The 20,972-nt window shown below is 43.3% G+C and overlaps 1 protein-coding gene across 1 annotated transcript; it reads right to left on the reverse strand.

Annotated features, from left to right (window-relative positions):
• Nucleotides 1-4,570: 4,570 nt before the first annotated feature.
• On the reverse strand, nucleotides 4,571-5,347 carry LOC144805660 (uncharacterized). Its single transcript, XM_078672177.1, has one exon. It carries the CDS (start codon nucleotides 5,345-5,347, stop codon nucleotides 4,697-4,699), a length of 651 nt encoding a protein of 216 aa, XP_078528303.1. The 3' UTR covers nucleotides 4,571-4,696.
• Nucleotides 5,348-20,972: the final 15,625 nt, after the last annotated feature.

Raw genomic sequence — 20,972 nt, forward strand, 5'->3', positions numbered from 1 at the left:
CTGCAGGGTGGTCACTCCTTGACCACAAGGGAGATTCTTCGGGCTTCCACGTTGAGATGGAGGGCGAAGGGTCCAGAATATCGTTTCAAATGTTTCTTCCAGGAAATCTGAGGTGCATTGGCACTGCTCCCACTCTTATTCGAATCTGGTGGGCGTGATTACCTGCTAGGTCCCCTCCTATGGGTGGGACCCAGGAAGTGGGTGGATACACCCCCTTCCTTTGATCCAGGCCGCCCTGGCACGAGGGCTGGAGTGCCCCAGAACCGGTTTGGCCGGATTATGCAAGGGGCAGCCTTGTGCGCCCCAGGCAGTGTCTGGTTTCTTTCAAACCTCCCTGCTACAATACACTATCTCCTGTCTGGAGGGCGGTGACACCCTCCTTTGACAGGAAACCCTTTGTCCAGGACCCCCTTGACTGGGTTTCGGTCAGCTCCAGGGGTCCAGACATTTGTCTGTGGCAGAGGCATCCATTTTGTGGATCTTAAGGCCTTTGGAGAAATCAACCGCATTAAAGCAAAGTAACATGTCTTACCCCTCTAGAGGGGTGGAATGCCATCCCCGTCGCCAGAACTGGCGAGGGGATGGTATTCCAAAGCGTATGACACCTTACACGACATGTTTTGATAAAGCCAAACCAAAGTTGCTAAATAACCGCGAGGATTATAAGGCACTTAATAGTATATGGTATGGCATTATCCTGAAACAGCTTAGGGATTTGTTCCCGACGGCTGCAGACAGGCTCAGCTCATGCTAGAGCTCCATCTCACATAAAAACCATGCACCCAGCCTCCAGGATTGGTGAGGCCTGTCTATAGGAGTGGCTCACAGGTTTACATGTGTCCAGATATAGGTTTAGACATAGGTATACTATATCTAAGCAAGGGGTGTGTACACCACCTTACCCCAGCTGAGTGATCAGCCAGTTGTGTCAATTTAAGAACCAGCCAGGGGTGGCAAAAGATATGCTGCAGCCCCTGGTAGGCCTTAGTGGCTCCTGTGCCCTGTGCACCTATAGTGCATTCTACAGGGGCTGACAAGGAGTCCATTTCCAATTGGTATGTGCCTATAGCACATGTGTCATTAATTTAGTGAGAGAACAGCAGGCTGGGGGTCTGATCAGCAGGCCCACAGCCTCAGTAGTCGAAAACCAGTGAAGCAAAAAGCAAAAATTTGGGGTGACCATAGGATAGCAGACCCTACTCTCCTACAGACGACTATTCTTATCGCATTTATCTTGTTTGACTGTGGTCTGCATCTAAGGGTCTTTAATCTATTACTTGCACTTACTTGTGATTTTTATCGTTGCTCCCTATCTGGATTCTGTGGCGCATTTCATTCTTTGTTTTTGAAGTTGTCTGTTGATTTAAAAGGAAACGTGTCAGTTTTCTGAACTGCGCGAGGCTTATGGCCTCATACCTTTATCCCAGGGCAATAGTCGATATGCTTACTTGAAATCTCGGCGGAGGGGTCTCTCACGGTGCGAGTGCGTCTTACATTTTATTCATTGCGGGACTAGTTCCTGTAAAGTTAAACATAGTGGTATGAGGATTTTAGTCCTAGTTTTTCCAAAAGGACGGGGTGGGATCTAAAGGCGTGGGGGATCGTTCCTCACCTTGCTTTCCTTGTAGAGCTCTTGTCGGGTCACGGCGGTACCCGACAGAGAAAGCGCGAGCACTAGGAAGCCAGTAGTCCGGCTTGGCGAGGGAGACACCGACAGAGCTCTACAAGGAAAGCAAGGTGAGGAACGATCCCCCACGCCTTTAGATCCCACCCCGTCCTTTTGGAAAAACTAGGACTAAAATCCTCATACCACTATGTTTAACTTTACAGGAACTAGTCCCGCAATGAATAAAATGTAAGACGCACTCGCACCGTGTGAGACCCCTCCGCCGAGATTTCAAGTAAGCATATCGACTATTGCCCTGGGATAAAGGTATGAGGCCATAAGCCTCGCGCAGTTCAGAAAACTGACACGTTTCCTTTTAAATCAACAGACAACTTCAAAAACAAAGAATGAAATGCGCCACAGAATCCAGATAGGGAGCAACGATAAAAATCACAAGTAAGTGCAAGTAATAGATTAAAGACCCTTAGATGCAGACCACAGTCAAACAAGATAAATGCGATAAGAATAGTCGTCCTTTCTTACATCTCATTCAGGCACTCCTACTGACAGAAAGAACAAAGACGCAACGCGCAAGGAAAATCCTAGAGGGCGTTATTCCTACAGACCAAGGTATACCGCCCCTGCCATACACCTCAAGTTCGAATCAAGTAAGGTTTTATTAAAGATAAAAAGGAGCAGAGCTAAAAATATTCCCAATTTTACCCTTTAGGTACCCAGCCCAGCCCTGAAGATGAACCCGGTCAACACAGATAAGGGTTCAGAAACGCGTCGGCTGTTCCAAGGAAAATATACCTTGGCTGGCTTTGGAAATGAACTTCACTACACACATTAGGGCCTGCCAAGCCTGACTTTAAACTCCAAGCAACCAGTTACAAGTCAAGACTATATAGTGAGACAAACCAAACGAGCCCACTGTGATAAATTAAAAACCAGGACCACATTGATACTATATTCTGGTGTACCTTCTCTCAAATAGTTTTTTTTAAACAATGTGTTTATCATTAATTTGTTTTTTTTGATTTGTCGTTAAAATTGTTGTAATGTTTGTTGAGACAGTTGTCTTCTTAGTATAGGTGTGTTGAAACCTGTGACGCACAATTGATTTATGAATGTAAACAAACAATAAGGAATTGTATGAATTAATACATGCGTTTTGTGAATTGAAGAAACAAAACCTGATGGCTGCTATGAAATAAAAAACAGTCCATGTTTGAAATTCGATCCCAGGCACTTGTTATATGTTTTACAATAATTGGTTGTCCAGCCTGGGCACGTAGGACAAAACCCCTCCAGTGTAAAAAAAACATGCACAGAACTATGCGCAGGAAACCAGGACCTCAGTGTATTTAGGTGTACCAAAAACCAACCTCAGTGCCGAAACCCCTATCCAACTAGCAGCAGTGTCTCATTCGTTCTCCGTATTACAGCGAAGCTTCCAATGATTAGACAACCCAGAACAAGTGACTTTGGGACATCTCAGGAATAGTGGGAATCAAGAACACTCTTTTATTTTTATTCTCATAAATGTCTACATTGTGAGTAATTAGAGATAAGGTATAGTTTAAATGTTTATTTCAACAACGTGCTCTAAGCTGCAGTATCTTTGCTAACATAAGTAAAAAGATGCATACAATCAATACAATCAGCATTGTTACAATTCCATAAAATATAAAGGGAGCAATCATATTATAAAGATAGTGGAACCAGGTCTATAGCGCCTTGTGTACCACCTTCCCCTTGCTAGGTATTATAATATTAGAGGATCTCTAGGTTAAAACGGGGACCGCATACCACCAAAGTCAGGTGAAGTGAATCACATCCCAGATAAGCACAGCTCTTTGTCGATGGAAAGGTTTGTTCCAAGTGCTAGTTTCATGCATGCAAAGCAATATTAAAAGCACCCGAGTTTCAGGAATGAGCAGCTGTGTTTGTGTTGTGTCTAGAGCGTGGGCCGATCAACCTGCATCAACGGCATACATTGTTATTTTAACCTTGAACACTTTGTGCAGACTTGAGGTCGCAGTGTGAGTCTAGAGATATGAATAACTGACCGTTCTCATGTGAAGGAAAAGCAAGCAGTTTGTCTTTATAAAAACAGAGACATGTAGTGTCATGTGCAAAAGCAGCAAAATGGCGTTTGAGAAACTAACTCACTTATGCTAATATAGCAATGTGTGCAGGCAGAATCATATTCATCCCTACACTTTTACAGGTAGCATGAACAGGAACACTAGGATGTTTTTCTTTGTAACTCTTCATCGCCAAATAAAAACCACCAGTGTTTCTTTCTTTTATTCCACATTGTGCTAGTCTACCAGTGGATTTCCTGTTATATCACGTTGTTTTTTCTATGTGTACCAAAGTGAACAATCACTGGGAACAGACACTTTTATTATTCTACAAATCTTTGGTTTTCTTCTTTTCTTCTAGTCGAGTCTTCATTCATCTGGTATTTGAATATCCCACATAATTATGCATATTTTTCCTGTAATTTCTTCATCTCACAATAACGGCACTGTGCTGCTCCTGTCTATGTCCTCAGATGAGTCAATAATATTGTTACTGTTCTTAAGTTCGTTCTGAATTCACTGCATCTCTAGGATTATTTCTAAGTGAGTTAAATGAAGGTGTGTGTTCGCTGAGGCTACGTAGGATCAGAAATTGATAAAAGCTCGTCATACTTTTAGTGCAATTGTAAGGTTTACCCCAGGTGTGTTTGCAATTGACAAAATCACTTCTGACATTCATTGCAATGCTCTTTTTTACGCTGTGTGTGTTGGTTGATGTATCCGTAGGTTTAATAACTGACTGAAGATATTCACACATTCACTGTACCTGAAAGGATTTTTCTCTGTGTGCATTAACTGATGAATCCTTAAAGCGAAAAATTTCCTAAAGGTACTTCTACACTCACTACAGTTGTACGGTATTTACAGAGTGTGTGTAAGCTGATGTCTATATAGGCTTGATAATTGACTACATTTCGTCACAAATTCATTGCACTTGAAGGCTTTTCTTCTGTGTGTGTTCGCTGATGCCTGTTTAGGAGTGATAATGGACTTCAGCTTTTCAAACATTCATGGCATTTAAAAGATTTGTTTCCCCTATGTGAGCTCGCTGATGATTTCTTAATGCTGAAGAGTAAGTAAAACTACTGCCACAATCATTGCAATTGTATGGTTTTTCCCCTGTGTGTGTTCTCTGATGTGTATGGAGGTGTGATAGTACCCTAAAACTACTTCCACATTCACAGCAATGGTAAGGTTTTTCCCCAGTGTGTGTTCGCTGATGTCTCCGGAGGCTTGTTAACTGACTGAAGCTCTTTACACATTCACTGCACTGGTATGGTTTTTCCCCTGTGTGTGTTCGCTGATGTGTTTGGAGTTCTGCTAACGTACTGAAACTCTTCACACATTCACTACAATGGTATGGTTTTTCCCCTGTGTGTATTCTCTGATGTCTGTGGAGGTTTGCAATTTGACTGAAGCTCTGAACACATTCATTGCAATGGTATGGTTTTTCCCGTGTGTGTATTTGCTGATGTCTGTGGAGGTTTGCAATTTGACTGAAGCTCTCTACACATTCAGTGCAATGGTATGATTTTTCTCCTGTTTGTATTCGCTGATGTTCATTTAGGGTTTCTAATTGGCTAAAGTTCTTGACATATTCAATGCAATTGCACGATTTGTGTCCTGACCGTGTTTCCTGAAGGGTCAGCATAGTTAATAAACCACTTCCGTTATTTTCACATTCCCTGTATGTACGTGATATTTTGGACACATGATTTCCGATTTAACAATAAAATACAAGACTCACTAAATACCTGCCACATTCATAATATCAGTAAGGCTTCCTTGTGGGTGATTGCATTTTTAGATTGGATAATGGCTTCGCCTGCTTGCGGGCAAAGCTTAATCTTCCTTCCGGTAGGTTCACATTGGGACAATACTCGTTCCTTTTCCCTTCAGTTGTTTGGCTCCACTTCGTTGTGCTTTTCCCTGGTGCCTGGGGTTTGACTAGAAAGAGTTTGCAATACACCTAGAGCACTGAATGGTGGTCTGTTGCCAGTTTAGATAGCGAAGCACTGTTCTAGCCATATCATGATGGTGATGTGACTCGTAATGTGTACAGCTACTCCAAAGAGTGTCCGGGGGCCAAGCACAGGTCAGAAAAGAAAGTTAATCAGGTTATTTAAACATGGACAAAAAGCCAAGTTTTCAACCTTTTTTTAAACATTATCATGTTGCTAACAGCTCAAAGCTGAAGAGGGAGTTTGTTCCAAGCTATGGATCCCAAATAGACACGAGACCTTCCTCCAACTCTCATACCGGCCTCATGATCAAAGCTGGTGTTGGACGTTTGTTTATACAGCAGGTGGTTTGTCAGTTTTGTTGCCTTAATTTTGTAGAGGTCGTTTCTTTATCTTGGGGTGTCGAGGTGCAGAGCTCAGACTCGGGCACTCACTGAATTGCCTTTGACTGCGTCTTCCTGGATCTGTCCTCTGCCTCTGATTGCACTGATGTTTTTGGAGCTCCTTATTTTTGATAATTTTTGCAGGTTTGATGTGTTATCTTCATTATTCATAATCAATCCTTGCATTTAAGGCTTATTTTCTGTTGGATGTAAAGAAATGTAATATTACTAAATGCAAATGTAATAGAATGTGAATACACAATATTTAACCAGCTGGATAAGACATCTCTTCTCTACCATATTTGAAATTTGGTAAGGAACACTTTACCATACAATGATATTTCATTAAAACTGTGGTTGAACATGTCACATCTTATTTACTTCTGAAAAGGCAGTGATTTACCAATGTTCCAGAGTAAATTACTAACGAAAGGGCAGCCACAGAGCACTCGTGCTACAGGTACAGTTTTGGGTAGATACACATGGACAAGATTTCAATTAAAAAGAACAGATTGTGGCAAAAGAGAGGAATCAGGAAGCGCTGCCATTAATTCAGTTTCAGGAAATATCTACCTTAGGTAGCTCTTGAGGAAGTGTATAACAAAGGTAACTCTTCAGGAAGTGTATAACAAAGGTAACTCTTCATGAACTGTATAACAAAGGTAACTCTTCAGGAAGTATATATGACAAAGGTAACTCCGGACATCTTTTTCCATAATGCTTTCCTGTTCACACTGGATCAGCTCAAATGACAACTGTCGCCTTTACCTTGCTTGCTACTAAAGACAGGGGTCCCTGTTTACACTGGGTGGTCACTCCTTGACAACAAGGGAGATGTCTTCAGTCTTCTAGTCGGTATAGAATGTCGAAGGTCCAAGAGTTTCATTTCAGAGTTTCGTTCCAGGATAATCTAAAGTCCTAGGGACACAGCACCTATCTTTTTACTAAGAAAATGGGCTGGATTACCCACTAGGTCCCTCCTATGGGTGCACCTGGGAAGGGGTGGTTACAACTCTTACCCTTTGTCCAGTATCGTGCCAGAGCGGGGCTGGAGTGCCCCAGCAACTGGTTTGAGCCAGGCTATGCATGGAGCATCTTGTGTGCCCCAGGCAGTGTCTGGAAAAGCATTGTTCCATTCAACCCACACTGCCCTAATACAGTACAGGCTGTCTGGGGAGGACCTAGCACCTTCCTCGACAGGAAACCCACTGTCCAGGCCTCCCTTGCTGGAGTTTCGTCCAGCAGCAGGAGGTCAGACTCTTGTCTGTGGCAGCAGCATCCATTTTGTGATGCTGAAGCTCTGTTTAACTCTAACCGGGTAAAGCAGTAACATACATGTCTTTTCCCTCTAGAAGGGTGGAATGCTACCCCCGTTGCCGGAATTGGTGGGAGGGGGTAGTATTCAAAAGTGTTTGACACCTTACACCACATGTTTTGATAAAGCCACACCAAAGTTAGCATTTAACCGCGAGGATTATAATGCACTTAAGCGTATATGGTATGGCTATATCATAGAACAGCTATAAGGACATGGTTCTGAAAGCTGCAGAGGGGCTCAGCTCAAGCTAGGGCACCCTCTCACATAAAACCAAGCACTCTGCCTCGTGGATTGTCGAGGCCTACCATGGGAGTGACTTATAGGTGCATATGTGTCTATATATAAAGGTAGATATAGGTATACTATATCTAAGTAAGGGGTTATTACACCACCGTACTCAAGCTGAGTGATCAACCTGTGGTGTCAGTTTGGATGGCCAGCCAGGGGTGGCATAATACATGCTTCAGCCCATGGTAGGCCTTGGATGCACCTATGCCCTGGGTACCTATGGTACACTACACAGGGGCTCACAGAGGTGACCCAATACCCAATCTGGTATGTACCTAAAGTACATGGAGTCCATTTTATAGGGAGAGCAGATAGCCTGGGACCCTGAATAGCAGGATCCCAGGCCAACTAAGTCGAAAACCAGCAAAACACAAGGCAAAAAGTTGGGGTAACCATATAGTCAGATATCCACCTTCCTACACCCAGTGTCTTCACAGTGTTGGAAATTGTCAATTTTGTTAACAGCACAATATTAACTCACCACTGCTGTGGCTTGCAGTCATAAGGCCATTTTGAACGGACTATGTTGTGTGCCAGAATGCCTGTGACTAGTATAGCAAGAATGTTTGGGAGGGAGATTGGTCTCATGATGAGCAGGCCTAGGGGTTTTGCCAGGGCCTGTGAATAACTGTTATTACTGTTTCTCTCTTGGTGTCAGTGGGCTTGTCTGTGTCCTCAGCTCTTTCAACAATGTTTGAAAACAAAACTAGTCAGATGATAGCTGCCAGGTGTACATGTTTTGCACGTGCAGAATCACACACTAGTAGCTGTACTGCATGCATGATTCACCTTGTCAGTTTGTGAGCAAGTGAGCATTCAAAGACCCCAATCTGACTATTTCTGACACTGGAAATAGAAGAAGAGTTTCACTTCAACTTCAACAAAATGCTGGAGTAACTCTCTTTCCAGGGTAGGAAGAGAAATGGATCACCCTCTAAACATGGTGGCGAGTAGTGCTATACGGTTCATAGCACCATTTATCTGGGGAAAGCTGGGGAAATGGTACAATGCACTGGGAAAATGGCATGTGATGACAATGTGACATGACATTCCCACTAAACCTGCTTTTACACTTTTTTTGAGCTGTCTGTGTTCAGTTTATCAAGGCCCAGGGTTTAGTTTCAAGTCAAGAGATAGTGCAGGATTAGACTAATTATAATGTCATAGATACCAACAAATGCCTTTACCCTGCAATGCCTTTACCAAGTATGCCTTTACCACGTAACCCCTTTACCATGCATATTCCTTGACCATGCATAATGAAGGATTTACAAAAATGGTCCTGCCAGTAAAGGGTGGGTGCCCTTGAGCCCACCAAAGGCACCCACATGATCAATGTTGAGGGCTCCCAAAGTCCCCATGACGCCAGCGGGACCCAGTATTGTTCCTACCCATAGGGAGCAGCTTAAAACCCTGCGCTCTACGGGCAGGAACAATTTTTTCACGTGTTTCTCTGCCCGCTTTATAAGCTGTGCAGAGTGGGGAGTGTAAGTTATAGTTAGCCCAGGTAACTATAACTGCTCAGTTTCTACGGTTTTGAGTATGTAAAATCTGAACCTAAGTAAACGTCTCTGTAACCTTTGTTTTTTTCGGTGTATTTCTAAGGTTTTTGATGCTATTTCCTACCTATAACATCTCTCTCTCTCTCTCTCTCTCTCTCTCTATATATATATATATATATATATATATATATATATATATTCACTGAAAAAACCATAGGTTATAGACCATATATAGTTAGGAATTAGCATTTAAAAAACCTTATTTTACTCACACAAAACCATTGAAATTCCATATATAGTTAGTTGCACTAACTATATATCGCGCACCCGCAATCCACTGCTGATCATGTCACATATTACATCATTCATGACATGGTCAGTGACATCACTGATGACATCACTGATGACATCTCAAATGACATCACTGATGAGATCACTGATGACATCATCCAGTGACTGTGTGTTTCTGTAAAGTTTAAATATGTTTTACATATTGAAGAATGAGTAGATGTATAAGTGTCTGGACGAAGGATTTAGTAGGTGCATGACTGAATGTATGAGTGAGTGATTAAATGTGTCTCACTGAGTGCATGGGTTAGTGACTAAACTGTCTTAATGTGTGCATCATTATGTCTGTTGTTCTGTAAACTGCTGCATGTGTTGATCAGTAGCTATATGATTAACTATATGGGTTATTGATTGATTGTCCAAGTATTTGTATGGGAGACTGAGTGTGTGTGTGGCTGGCTGGGAGGTGTGTGACTCTGTGCAGATCAATGTGTACTTGTATCAATGATTGTATAAGAAAGTAAGTATGTGTTAGTATATGTTTGAAAATGTAAGGTGCTCTATGTTTAACTGTATAGACAAGAAAATGGAAGTGTGATTGATTCTTTACAGGACTGACTAGGTGTGTGAGTAACTCCATGGATGACTGGCAGAGTGTGAGTGTCTGTATAGGTGTATGAGTGCATATGATAGTGTTGTAAAGATGAGTGATTGTATGTATGAATGATTGTATGGGTGAATGAGTGAATGTGTGTGTAGACGTAGGAATCAGTGAGTACGTATGTAGTAACTAGTATTGGTGTGTCAATGGTTTCAAAAATTATACTCTGTATTTAACACTGGGTGAAACAGAGGTTATATTAAAATGTGAGGAGATGCATTGTATTGTCACATGAATGATATCATCAGTGATGTGGTCATTGATGTCAAATGAGATGTCATCAGTGATCTCATCAGTGATGTCATTTGAGATGTCATCAGTGATGTCATCAGTGATGTCACTGACCATGTCATGAATGATGTAATATGTGACATGATCAGCAGTGGATTGCGGGTGCGCGATATATAGTTAGTGCAACTAACTATATATGGAATTTCAATGGTTTTGTGTGAGTAAAATAAGGTTTTTTAAATGCTAATTCCTAAATATATATGGTCTATAACCTATGGTTTTTTCAGTGAATTTTCAAGGTTTTGTAAATGCTAATTCCTAACTATATATGGTCTATAACCTATGGTTTTTTCAGTGAATTTCAATGGTTTTTTAATAGCAAATATCATAAGCTGTCGAATGTCAAGTACGTGGTAAGTGAAAACATTTTCGTGTTTATGCACACTGATCTGCTTTGAATGGTGCCCCCCCCTCATTTCTATTAGGAGTACTCTCTCTTTGCACATAGTGAAGAGTAGTTAACGCAGGACTTTGCCCCGTTGTAATACGTCGTGCCTGCTTCTCTCTCCATTTGATTGATTGTTATCCAAGTATTTACTGTTTTAGAATTGGTTCTCTTTGGTTCATTCTCTATTTACAAACAAACACAGAGTCGCAATACTCTGTTTAGTCTTTGCAGATAACGAAAAATCGTGTAAAAAAAAAAGAAAAGGAATCGAGCAAAATCAGCAGGCCACTAATGGGATCTCTTTTTGACCTCGCTGAAATAGAAACATTAGGAACAACCCCTCATGACAAATACAAAACTAGTCAGATGAACTGAACTCCACACAATGATGGCTGCAAAACAGCTCGGCTCCGCCACCCACCCCGCCCAAAATAACGATAAAGAGCGGCTGCCATGATTGGTTGCGGAATGGCCACGACGGAGCTACGAAATGGTGCTGCTCTCATGCTAACCCCAGCTTCAGTCTGAAACCTCCAGAAACACTGTAGACTACCAATTCGATCAGTTCCGGTAGCGCCCCAATGTAACCCGGTAGAGAAGAACTAGCCCTCCCCTCTTTGACTGATGGTTCTTGTTGCCTGTCCCTTCTGTTGTCATTTAACAGAACTATTTAGCCTGCTGAAAGGGGTTGTGTTCCGACCGCTGGTTGGTGGAGACATTTTTACTATATTCTGGACCTGCGTTGTCGCGTAATGCGTCATATGACGCGCCGCGTTAGCGCATCCGGAAGTCATCCAGGGCGCGCAGCGCGTAACGTAAGCATAACAAGTCATGTGACTTGTTAATAAAACTTTTCATTGGTTCATTTTACTTTTCTTATTCTAATGATGAAAGGCTTGGTCATATGACCTAGAAATTACGCTTTTTATTACTTCCGAACATTATTTTTTCTTAAATATATGTTATAATGTTCCAGGCTAATGTACTTTCCCGGAAAATTTACAACTGTCCTGCAAGTAAAATATATTCTTTTTTCGAGAAAAAGAGCGTTTCTTCGTCCCATGACGGAGCCGTTGAGCAAAAGAGGGTCGACCTGCTGTCTTAGTCGCCGATACGCCTGAATATGAGATTCTTATCGATCACTTTATGTTGCAGGAGTAGAAAACACAACAGCCCTTGACCATTTATCTTTACTGCGTTCCTGCGTATTATACCTTTTACCCTTCATGTAATTGGTCTGCTTTATTTCACTTGCCTTTTAATGATTCTAAAACAGTGACTATTATTAAAAACTTTACCAATGTATATACTACTACCATGTTTTCTTTTAAAAACCTTTATTGTGAAATTTTCATTATACAAATACGAGCCTATAACCACGTGGGCCGGCCACGGAGCAAACTGTAATCGTATATGATGAGTAGACATTTACACTGTAGAGGAACGTAACGGGCGGGCCATTAGGTTGCAAGAACTAAGGTGTCTAACAGTTACGGAATCGGTGGACGTACATTTTATAATTAAAATACGACAGGGCCAGTTACAATAAAATTATCTAGATATACATTTGCGGGCAAGTACCATGGGTGACGTTAATTCGAACTTTCAATAGTACAGTAATCAATAACACATCAGAACTTAATATCAATAGGGATGTCGAAATATTCAATCAATTCTCGTCCCCGCCCGCCATGTGCTTCAAAACTGCATACGTATCTCGTGATTTCAAGGTTCTGCAACCAGTACACAACAAGGAGTTACGACTCCCATTTATTCCGGCGCCATTTTGGGCGAGGACGGGCAGGTCCAGGATATAGTCAAAATGTCTCTACCAACCATCGACTATGATGATGTTCATATGCTGTATTTATTAGAGTAACACTCATCTGTCCACATGAAATTAATTTGCCACAATCTAAACATGTCATTTTAATCTTTCCAAAGTTCTTCTAAATATTTGGGACCGTTTCCCTTGCCTCTGATGCTGTCAGTGCCACTTCTTTGATGAATGTACTGGCAGGTCGGGGGTTCTCCTCCAAATCTCTCTTTTATGCAGCACTATAATTAATTGGTGCCACCTCTCCATATGACGATGCATGGTATAGTTACCATAACTATTTTTTTTTTCGGTTCCTCTGGAGAGTACATCGTGGCAGATGAAGCGTGTAACGTACCGGGCATTTACCTTTTTTTGCATGTAGAGGAAAGGAAAAAAAATTCGAGCGTCCGAGTTCTAAGGTGTCCCAGGGCCATTTTAGTGGACCAGGCCCAAATTCAAAGAACAGGCCGCCATTTTGAGAGTGCTGTTGCAGCCGCCTGTCGCTGTAGCATCAAGAGCGGCCGAAACTCAGCTGAATGGCAACTGAAACGGTAAAGGGGCGCCCCACTACAGCAGACGAGCCTCCACCTAGGAAGGCCCTTTTACGCCGCCTCCCCCCCCCCTTCGGGCACCCCACGCCGTTATTCGGAGCAGTATTGTAGGATGGCCACACCTGTGCGGCAACTTGCTAGACATCACCTCGGTGGTAACCGAATCTCAGCGCCTTGTGGTGTCTTCTATTCAGAAAATATTGTTGCGCTGCCTTTGGCCCCATTCGCACATCGGTCCGCTACTGACGCCATCTCACAGGCCAACGGGGCGCCCCACGCCGACTATCAGCATTGTAGGATGGCCACACCAGTACAGCAACTTGCTAGACATCACCTCGGTGCCATCCGGATCTCGGCGCCCCACTGCAGATGAAGTGCCTCTCAACTATCAAACCACCACGGTGACATCCGGATCTTGGCGCCTTGTGCTGGTTCCGGCCTATTCACACATCGGTCCGCTACTGACGCCATCTCACAGGCTAATGGGGCGCCCCACGCCGAGTTTCAGCATTGTAGGATGACCACACCAGTACAGCAACTTGCTAGACATCACCTCGGTGCCATCCGGATCTTGGCATCTCAACGCCTAGTGGTATCTTCCATACAGAAAATATTGTTGCGCTGCCTTTGGCCCCATTCGCACATCGGTCCGCAACTGACACCATCTCACAGGCCAACAGGGCACCCCACGCCGACTTTTACCATTGTAGGATGGCCACACCAGTACCACAAGTTGCTAGACACCACCTCGGTGCCATCCGAATCTTGGCATCTCAGCGCCTTGTGGTGTCTTCTAGTCAGAAAATATTGTTGCGCTGCCTTTGGCCCCATTCGCACATCGGTCCGCTACTGACGCCATCTCACAGGTCAACGGGACACCCCACGCCGACTTTCAACATTGTAGGATGGCCACACCAGTGCGGCAACTTACTAGACACCACCTCGGTGCCATCCGGATCTTGGCGCGTTGTGCTGCCTTCGGCCTCTTCGCACATCGGTCCGCTACTGACGCAAACTCACAGGCCAACGGGGCGCCCCACGCCGACTTTCAGCATTGTAGGATGGCCACACCACTGCTGCAACTTGCTGGACACCACCTCGGTGCCATCCGGATCTTGGCGCGTTGTGTTGCCTTCGGCCTATTCGCACATCGGTCCGCTACTGATGCCGCCTCACGTGCCAACGTATTTTCTCCGCATTTTATACCCTATGCCGCATAACAGGTCATGTGACTTGTTTATAAAACTTTTCATTGGTTCATTTTACTTTTGGTTTCCTAATGATGGAAGGCTTGATCATATGACCTAAAAACAACACTTTTCATTGGATGAAAACTTTTTTTTTTTCCCAAACGATGAAAGCCCCACCTTGTTTCTGGATGTTTCAGACTGAAGCTGGCGTCAGCATGAGAGCACCACCATCTCGTAGCTCCGTCGTGGTCATTCCGTGAGCAATCATGGCAGCCGCTCCCCACCAGAAGCCTACAGGAGTCGGGGGCCCCCAAAACTTTTGATGAATCCTCAAGGAGGAGGGGACGCTTTCGAAAATGGGGTCCAAGACCTAGCAGACAAGCGTCCGATTTCCAAGGTGTCCCAGGTCCATTTCAGTGGACCAGGCCCAAAAAGGAAACAGCCTGCCGCCATTTTGAGAGTCCTGTGACAGCCGCCTATCGCTGCACCGCAAGAGTGGGCGCAACTCAGCTGAATTGCGGCTTTTGACACAGTGGACCAAAAGCGGACGGAATGGCAACTGAAACGGTAAAGGGGCGCCCCACTACAACAGATGAGACTCCACCTGGAGAGGCCCGTTCACTCCGCCTCCCCCGGGGCGCCCCACGCCGTTATTCGGAGCAGCATTGTAGGATACCAAAACCAGTGCGGCAACTTACTGGACATCACCTTGGTGCCATCGTTCTGCTGCCTTGGAACTATTCGCACAACAGTTTGCTACTGATGACCCACCCCCCGCGACGCCCCACGCCAGAAATCTGGACGTTGTGCTGCGTTGAGACTATTCGCACAGCCGACCGCTACTTCGTTGTTTTTCCCTAAAAATGTTTATATGTTATTACTGTTTTTGTTTTCTTGTATATATTTATAAGTTATTAAAGTTTTATAATCTTACTACTTTGTTGGAGTGCTATATATTTTTAATGTGACACATAATTGTAAAAACTTTGATGTACAAAGAGTCATCCCTGGAATCTTCCGCTTCAGGCTCGGTCCCCTCCCCAATCACAATACAGGATGGTTTTCAGATAGTAGGAACGCGTGTGCTGTGACGGATCTCATCGAGTGTGGGCCTTGATCTACTATAACTCCTTTGAAGAGGGGTGATTCTTTACAGCTGGGGCCATAAACTACATCTGCAGGGTTAGCTGATACCCTAGGACCGGCCTGGACAATCGGACACAGAGGAAAAGGAGTGTCAGAGGGTGCGGTAGTGAATAGGGCGAAAGGGAGGTGTCGGGCGGGCACAGGGTGGATTCTCAGGGAAGAGCAGCGCAGATGGGGGGTGGTTTATTACCCATGCATAAGACAGACAGCGGGGGTGACCACTGCCTGGGGGAGATGCTTGCGAGGGTGGGGAGCCATGCTAAGGATCGACAGCGTGCACAGAGTGGGTCTGGTCAAGGCATCTAAAATGACTGCCGTGCACGACAAAAGTGTGGCATTTGAAAAAAGGCAAGATGGCGCAGACAATGTTTTTCAACACTTCCTGATTTCCTTCGAATCGAACGTTAACAGACGTTGGGGCATATTACCAAAGTTAAGCGATATTTATCCCTAACGATGCTTAGCAACGATTTTTTTACCGCTAAGCATCGTCAGAAATTATCGCAGATAAACCTTGCTATTATCAAGGTTTATCGCAAATACGATAAAAAACGACCGCAATGCATTAATATCGCTGAAAACTCAGCGATATTCATGCATTACCGAGCTAATGCTCTTAGCCATGTTATCCACCTCCCATTGGATAACATGCCTAAGAACTGCTCAGGGCAGGTGCTAGCTTTTGGAGATATTCGCGCTTATCGCGAATATTTCCAAAAGTTGATAATAGGAGATAGCGATGTTAGCGACTGTTTCCAGTCGCTAACATCTTGGCATGCCCACTTTGCATGTCATTAGTGATAAATATCACTCACATGCAAAGTGGGGCCCAAGATGGTCGCTATCTCCTACTAGCCGTCGCTAACTGGTGTTAGCAACAGCTAGGTAATACAGATATAATTTTATCTCCGCGAAGCGGAGCGCTGTTACAGATATATATCTTGTTTTTGAACGTTAATTTCTCAAAATCCACTGAAGCACATATATTGAGACCTAGCAAAGGCACATCGGGCTACCAGTCCCTAATATTTTACCAAGTTTCGTGCAAATCCATTCAGCCGTTCGATTATTATTATTTTTTTTTTTGCCCCGCGGGGCCCTTTTAAAACCTCCACATCAAACCTAAGAGGTCAAGGAGGATCTACTATGCCCCCTTATGGTCATTTGCCCCTTCGCTTTGGCCTCCTCTTGTCTCTCGATCCTACCGAGAGACAAGATGGCGGCCGCTACGGACTGTTTGCAATGTTTACAGACGCCGGAGAACCAATCAGCTTCGCAAACCTCCGTTACGCGAAGCGGAGCGCTGTTACACATATATATCTTTTTTTGAACGTTAATTTCTCAAAATCCACTGGAGCACATATATTGAGACCTAGCAAAGGCACATCGGGCTACCAGTCCCTAATATTTTGCCAAGTTTCGTGCAAATCCATTCAGCCGTTCGATTATTGACATTTAGATACGTCTACAGCCTGAATGGCTGAACGGAATTACACCAAACTTGGCAAAATGGTACATCAAACCTAAGAGGTCAGGGAGGATCTACTATGCCCCCTTATGGTCATTTGCCCCTTTGCTTTGGCCTCCTCTTGTCTCTCGATCCTACCGAGAGACAAGATGGCGGCCGCTACGGACTGTTTGGAATGTTGACAGACGCCGGAGAACCAATCAGCTTCGCTTCACAAAGCTCCGTTGCGCGAAAAGTACGCGAACTGGAGCGCTGCCCGGTCCGCTGTTACAGATATATATCTTTTTTTAAACGTTAATTTCTCAAAATCCACTGGAGCACATATATTGAGACCTACAAAAGGCACATCGTCTCCTCATCTTGCTTCAACATCCTGCGCATGCTACGCAAGATCTTCCGGTGGATCCCCACCGAGACGAGGAAGACGGTCACCCAGGCACTCGTCACCAGCCGACTGGACTACGGCAACGCCCTCTACGCCGGACCCACCGCCAAGCTCCAGAAGAGACTCCAGCGGATCCAGAACGCCTCGGCCAGACTCATCCGCGACATCCCCCGACGCAGCCACATCTCCGGACACCTGAGAGATCTGCACTGGCTCCCGGTCAACAAGAGAATCACCTTCCGTCTCCTCACCCACGCACACAAAGCCCTACACGACCAAGGCCCGAGCTACCTCAACAACCGGATCAACTTCTACACCCCCAAACGCCTCCTCAGATCAACCAGCCACGCCCTCGCCGCCGTCCCCCGCATCCGAAGAGCGACAACAGGAGGAAGGTCCTTCTCCTACCTGGCCGCCAAGACCTGGAACTCACTCCCAACCGACCTGCGCCTGACCCAAGACCACCTCTCCTTCAGGAAGAAGCTCAAGACCTGGCTGTTCGAGCAGTAACGGCACCCCCCCCCCCCCAAACCAGCGCCTTGAGACCCTACGGGTGAGTAGTGCGCTCTATAAATGACCTGATTGATTGATTGATTGATCGGGCTACCAGTCCCTACAATTTTGCCAAGTTTCGTGCAAATCCATTCAGCCGTTCGGGCTAAAAGTGAGGCCAACCGCCCTATGGAAAACTCAATGTTAAAAACACGTTTTGGGACCCCCCTTTTTTCTCGACCCCCCCTGGACGAACCCCCCCCCCCCAATTTTCAGGGGCTGCTCAGAAACAAAATGTGCCATTTTCCTGAAAATTTCAGCCAATTCCGTCCACAAACGCCAAAGTTATTAGACATAGAATTTTCAAAAATCCCATAGAGAAAAAATCCTAACTATATATACCTACTGGCGACTGCCAGTAGGTAATATATAGATATATATATAGATATAGATATAGATATAGAGAGAGAGAGAGATATTTTCACTGAAAAAAAACAACGTTTACAGAGATGTTATAGGTAGGAAATAGCATCAAAAACCTTAGAAATACACCGAAAAAAACAAAGGTTATTATATATATATAGAGAGAGAGAGAGACAGATATATATATATATGTGTGTATATATACATAATTTATGACTTATTATTATTAGAGACAACTCTATAAGGCCTTGTAGAATGAATTACTTATAGATTGTAAATAATTGTTGTGACAGAATAACTTACTGCCATGAATGAGGAAATGATATCATCATCTCACATGCAGCACTTTCAGAGTAGTTCACAGGAATAGAAGAAAAACAAAATTGCGATTGTATTGAGCCATAGTTTGTAAATGAGATTAACAGTCTAGTGTTTAAGGAACACAAAGAAGGGTACTACCACTGAGCACTTTTTATAAATTTACTAGACGCCTGGGACTCTATGGTCCAGTTGAAGGCTAATTGTAGCTGAAACGCGTAGGCCATACTATTCTTGCATGTTTTTGCACATGGTGTTTTAAAAATAAAATAATTTTGATAACCTACCTGCTGTCATGCCGTGACTTCCCCTGGGAAAAGAAAGGTGGCAAGAGGTATCGAAGGAATATATATATATATTATATTCACTGAAAAAACCATAGGTTATAGACCATATATAGTTAGGAATTAGCATTTACAAAACCTTGAAAATTCACTGAAAAAACCATAGGTTATACACCATATATAGTTAGGAATTAGCATTTAAAAAACCTTATTTTACTCACACAAAACCATTGAAATTCCATATATAGTTAGTTGCACTAACTATATATCGCGCACCCGCAATCCACTGCTGATCATGTCACATATTACATCATTCATGACATGGTCAGTGACATCACTGATGACATCACTGATGACATCTCAAATGACATCACTGATGACATCTCAAATGACATCACTGATGACATCACTGATGACATCTCAAATGACATCACTGATGAGATCACTGATGACATCATCCAGTGACTGTGTGTTTCTGTAAAGTTTAAATATGTTTTACATATTGAAGAATGAGTAGATGTATAAGTGTCTGGACGAAGGATTTAGTAGGTGCATGACTGAATGTATGAGTGAGTGATTAAATGTGTCTCACTGAGTGCATGGGTTAGTGAGTAAACTGTCTTAATTTGTGCATCATTATGTCTGTTGTTCTGTAAACTGCTGCATGTGTTGATCAGTAGCTATATGATTAACTATATGGGTTATTGATTGATTGTCCAAGTATTTGTATAGGAGACTGAGTGTGTGTGTGGCTGGCTGGGAGGTGTGTGACTCTGTGCAGATCAATGTGTACTTGTATCAATGATTGTATAAGAAAGTAAGTATGTGTTAGTATATGTTTGAAAATGTAAGGTGCTCTATGTTTAACTGTATAGACAAGAAAATGGAAGTGTGATTGATTCTTTACAGGACTGACTAGGTGTGTGAGTAACTCCATGGATGAGTGGCAGAGTGTAAGTGTCTGTATAGGTGTATGAGTGCATATGATAGTGTTGTAAAGATGAGTGATTGTATGTATGAATGATTGTATGGGTGAATGAGTGAATGTGTGTGTAGACGTAGGAATCAGTGAGTACGTATGTAGTAACTAGTATTGGTGTGTCAATGGTTTCAAAAATTATACTCTGTATTTAACACTGGGTGAAACAGAGGTTATATTAAAACGTGAGGAGATGCATTGTATTGTCACATGAATGATATCATCAGTGATGTGGTCATTGATGTCAAATGAGATGTCATCAGTGATCTCATCAGTGATGTCATTTGAGATGTCATCAGTGATGTCATCAGTGATGTCACTGACCATGTCATGAATGATGTAATATGTGACATGATCAGCAGTGGATTGCGGGTGCGCGATATATAGTTAGTGCAACTAACTATATATGGAATTTCAATGGTTTTGTGTGAGTAAAATAAGGTTTTTTAAATGCTAATTCCTAACTATATATGGTGTATAACCTATGGTTTTTTCAGTGAATTTTCAAGGTTTTGTAAATGCTAATTCCTAACTATATATGGTCTATAACCTATGGTTTTTTCAGTGAATTTCAATGGTTTTTTAATAGCAAATATCATAAGCTGTCGAATGTCAAGTACGTGGTAAGTGAAAACATTTTCGTGTTTATGCACACTGATCTGCTTTGAATGGTGCCCCCCCCCCTCATTTCTATTAGGAGTACTCTCTCTTTGCAGATAGTGAAAGGTAGTTAACGCAGGCCTTTGCCCCCGTTGTAATCCGTCGTGCCTGCTTCTCTCTCCATTTGATTGATTGTTATCCAAGTATTTACTGTTTTAGAATTAGTTCTCTTTGGTTCATTCTCTATTTACAAACAAACACAGAGTCGCAATACTCTGTTTAGTCTTTGCAGATAACGAAAAATCGTGTAAAAAAAAAAGAAAAGGAATCGAGCAAAATCAGTAGGCCACTAATGGGATCTCTTTTTGACCTCGCTAAAATAGAAACATTAGGAACAACCCCTCATGACAAATACAAAACTAGTGAGATGAACTGAACTCCACACAATGATGGCTGCAAAACAGCTCGGCTCCGCCACCCACCCCGCCCAAAATAACGATAAAGAGCGGCTGCCATGATTGGTTGCGGAATGGCCACAACG

The sequence above is a fragment of the Lissotriton helveticus genome, chromosome 1_2 (assembly GCF_964261635.1).
Source record: "Lissotriton helveticus chromosome 1_2, aLisHel1.1, whole genome shotgun sequence".
In the NCBI taxonomy this organism is placed as follows: Eukaryota; Metazoa; Chordata; class Amphibia; order Caudata; family Salamandridae; genus Lissotriton; species Lissotriton helveticus.

Coding starts and splice junctions, on each gene's coding strand:
- LOC144805660 (XM_078672177.1), bottom strand. CDS start 5,347: ATGCTGACCCTTCAGGAAACACGGTCAGGACACAAATCGTGCAATTGC.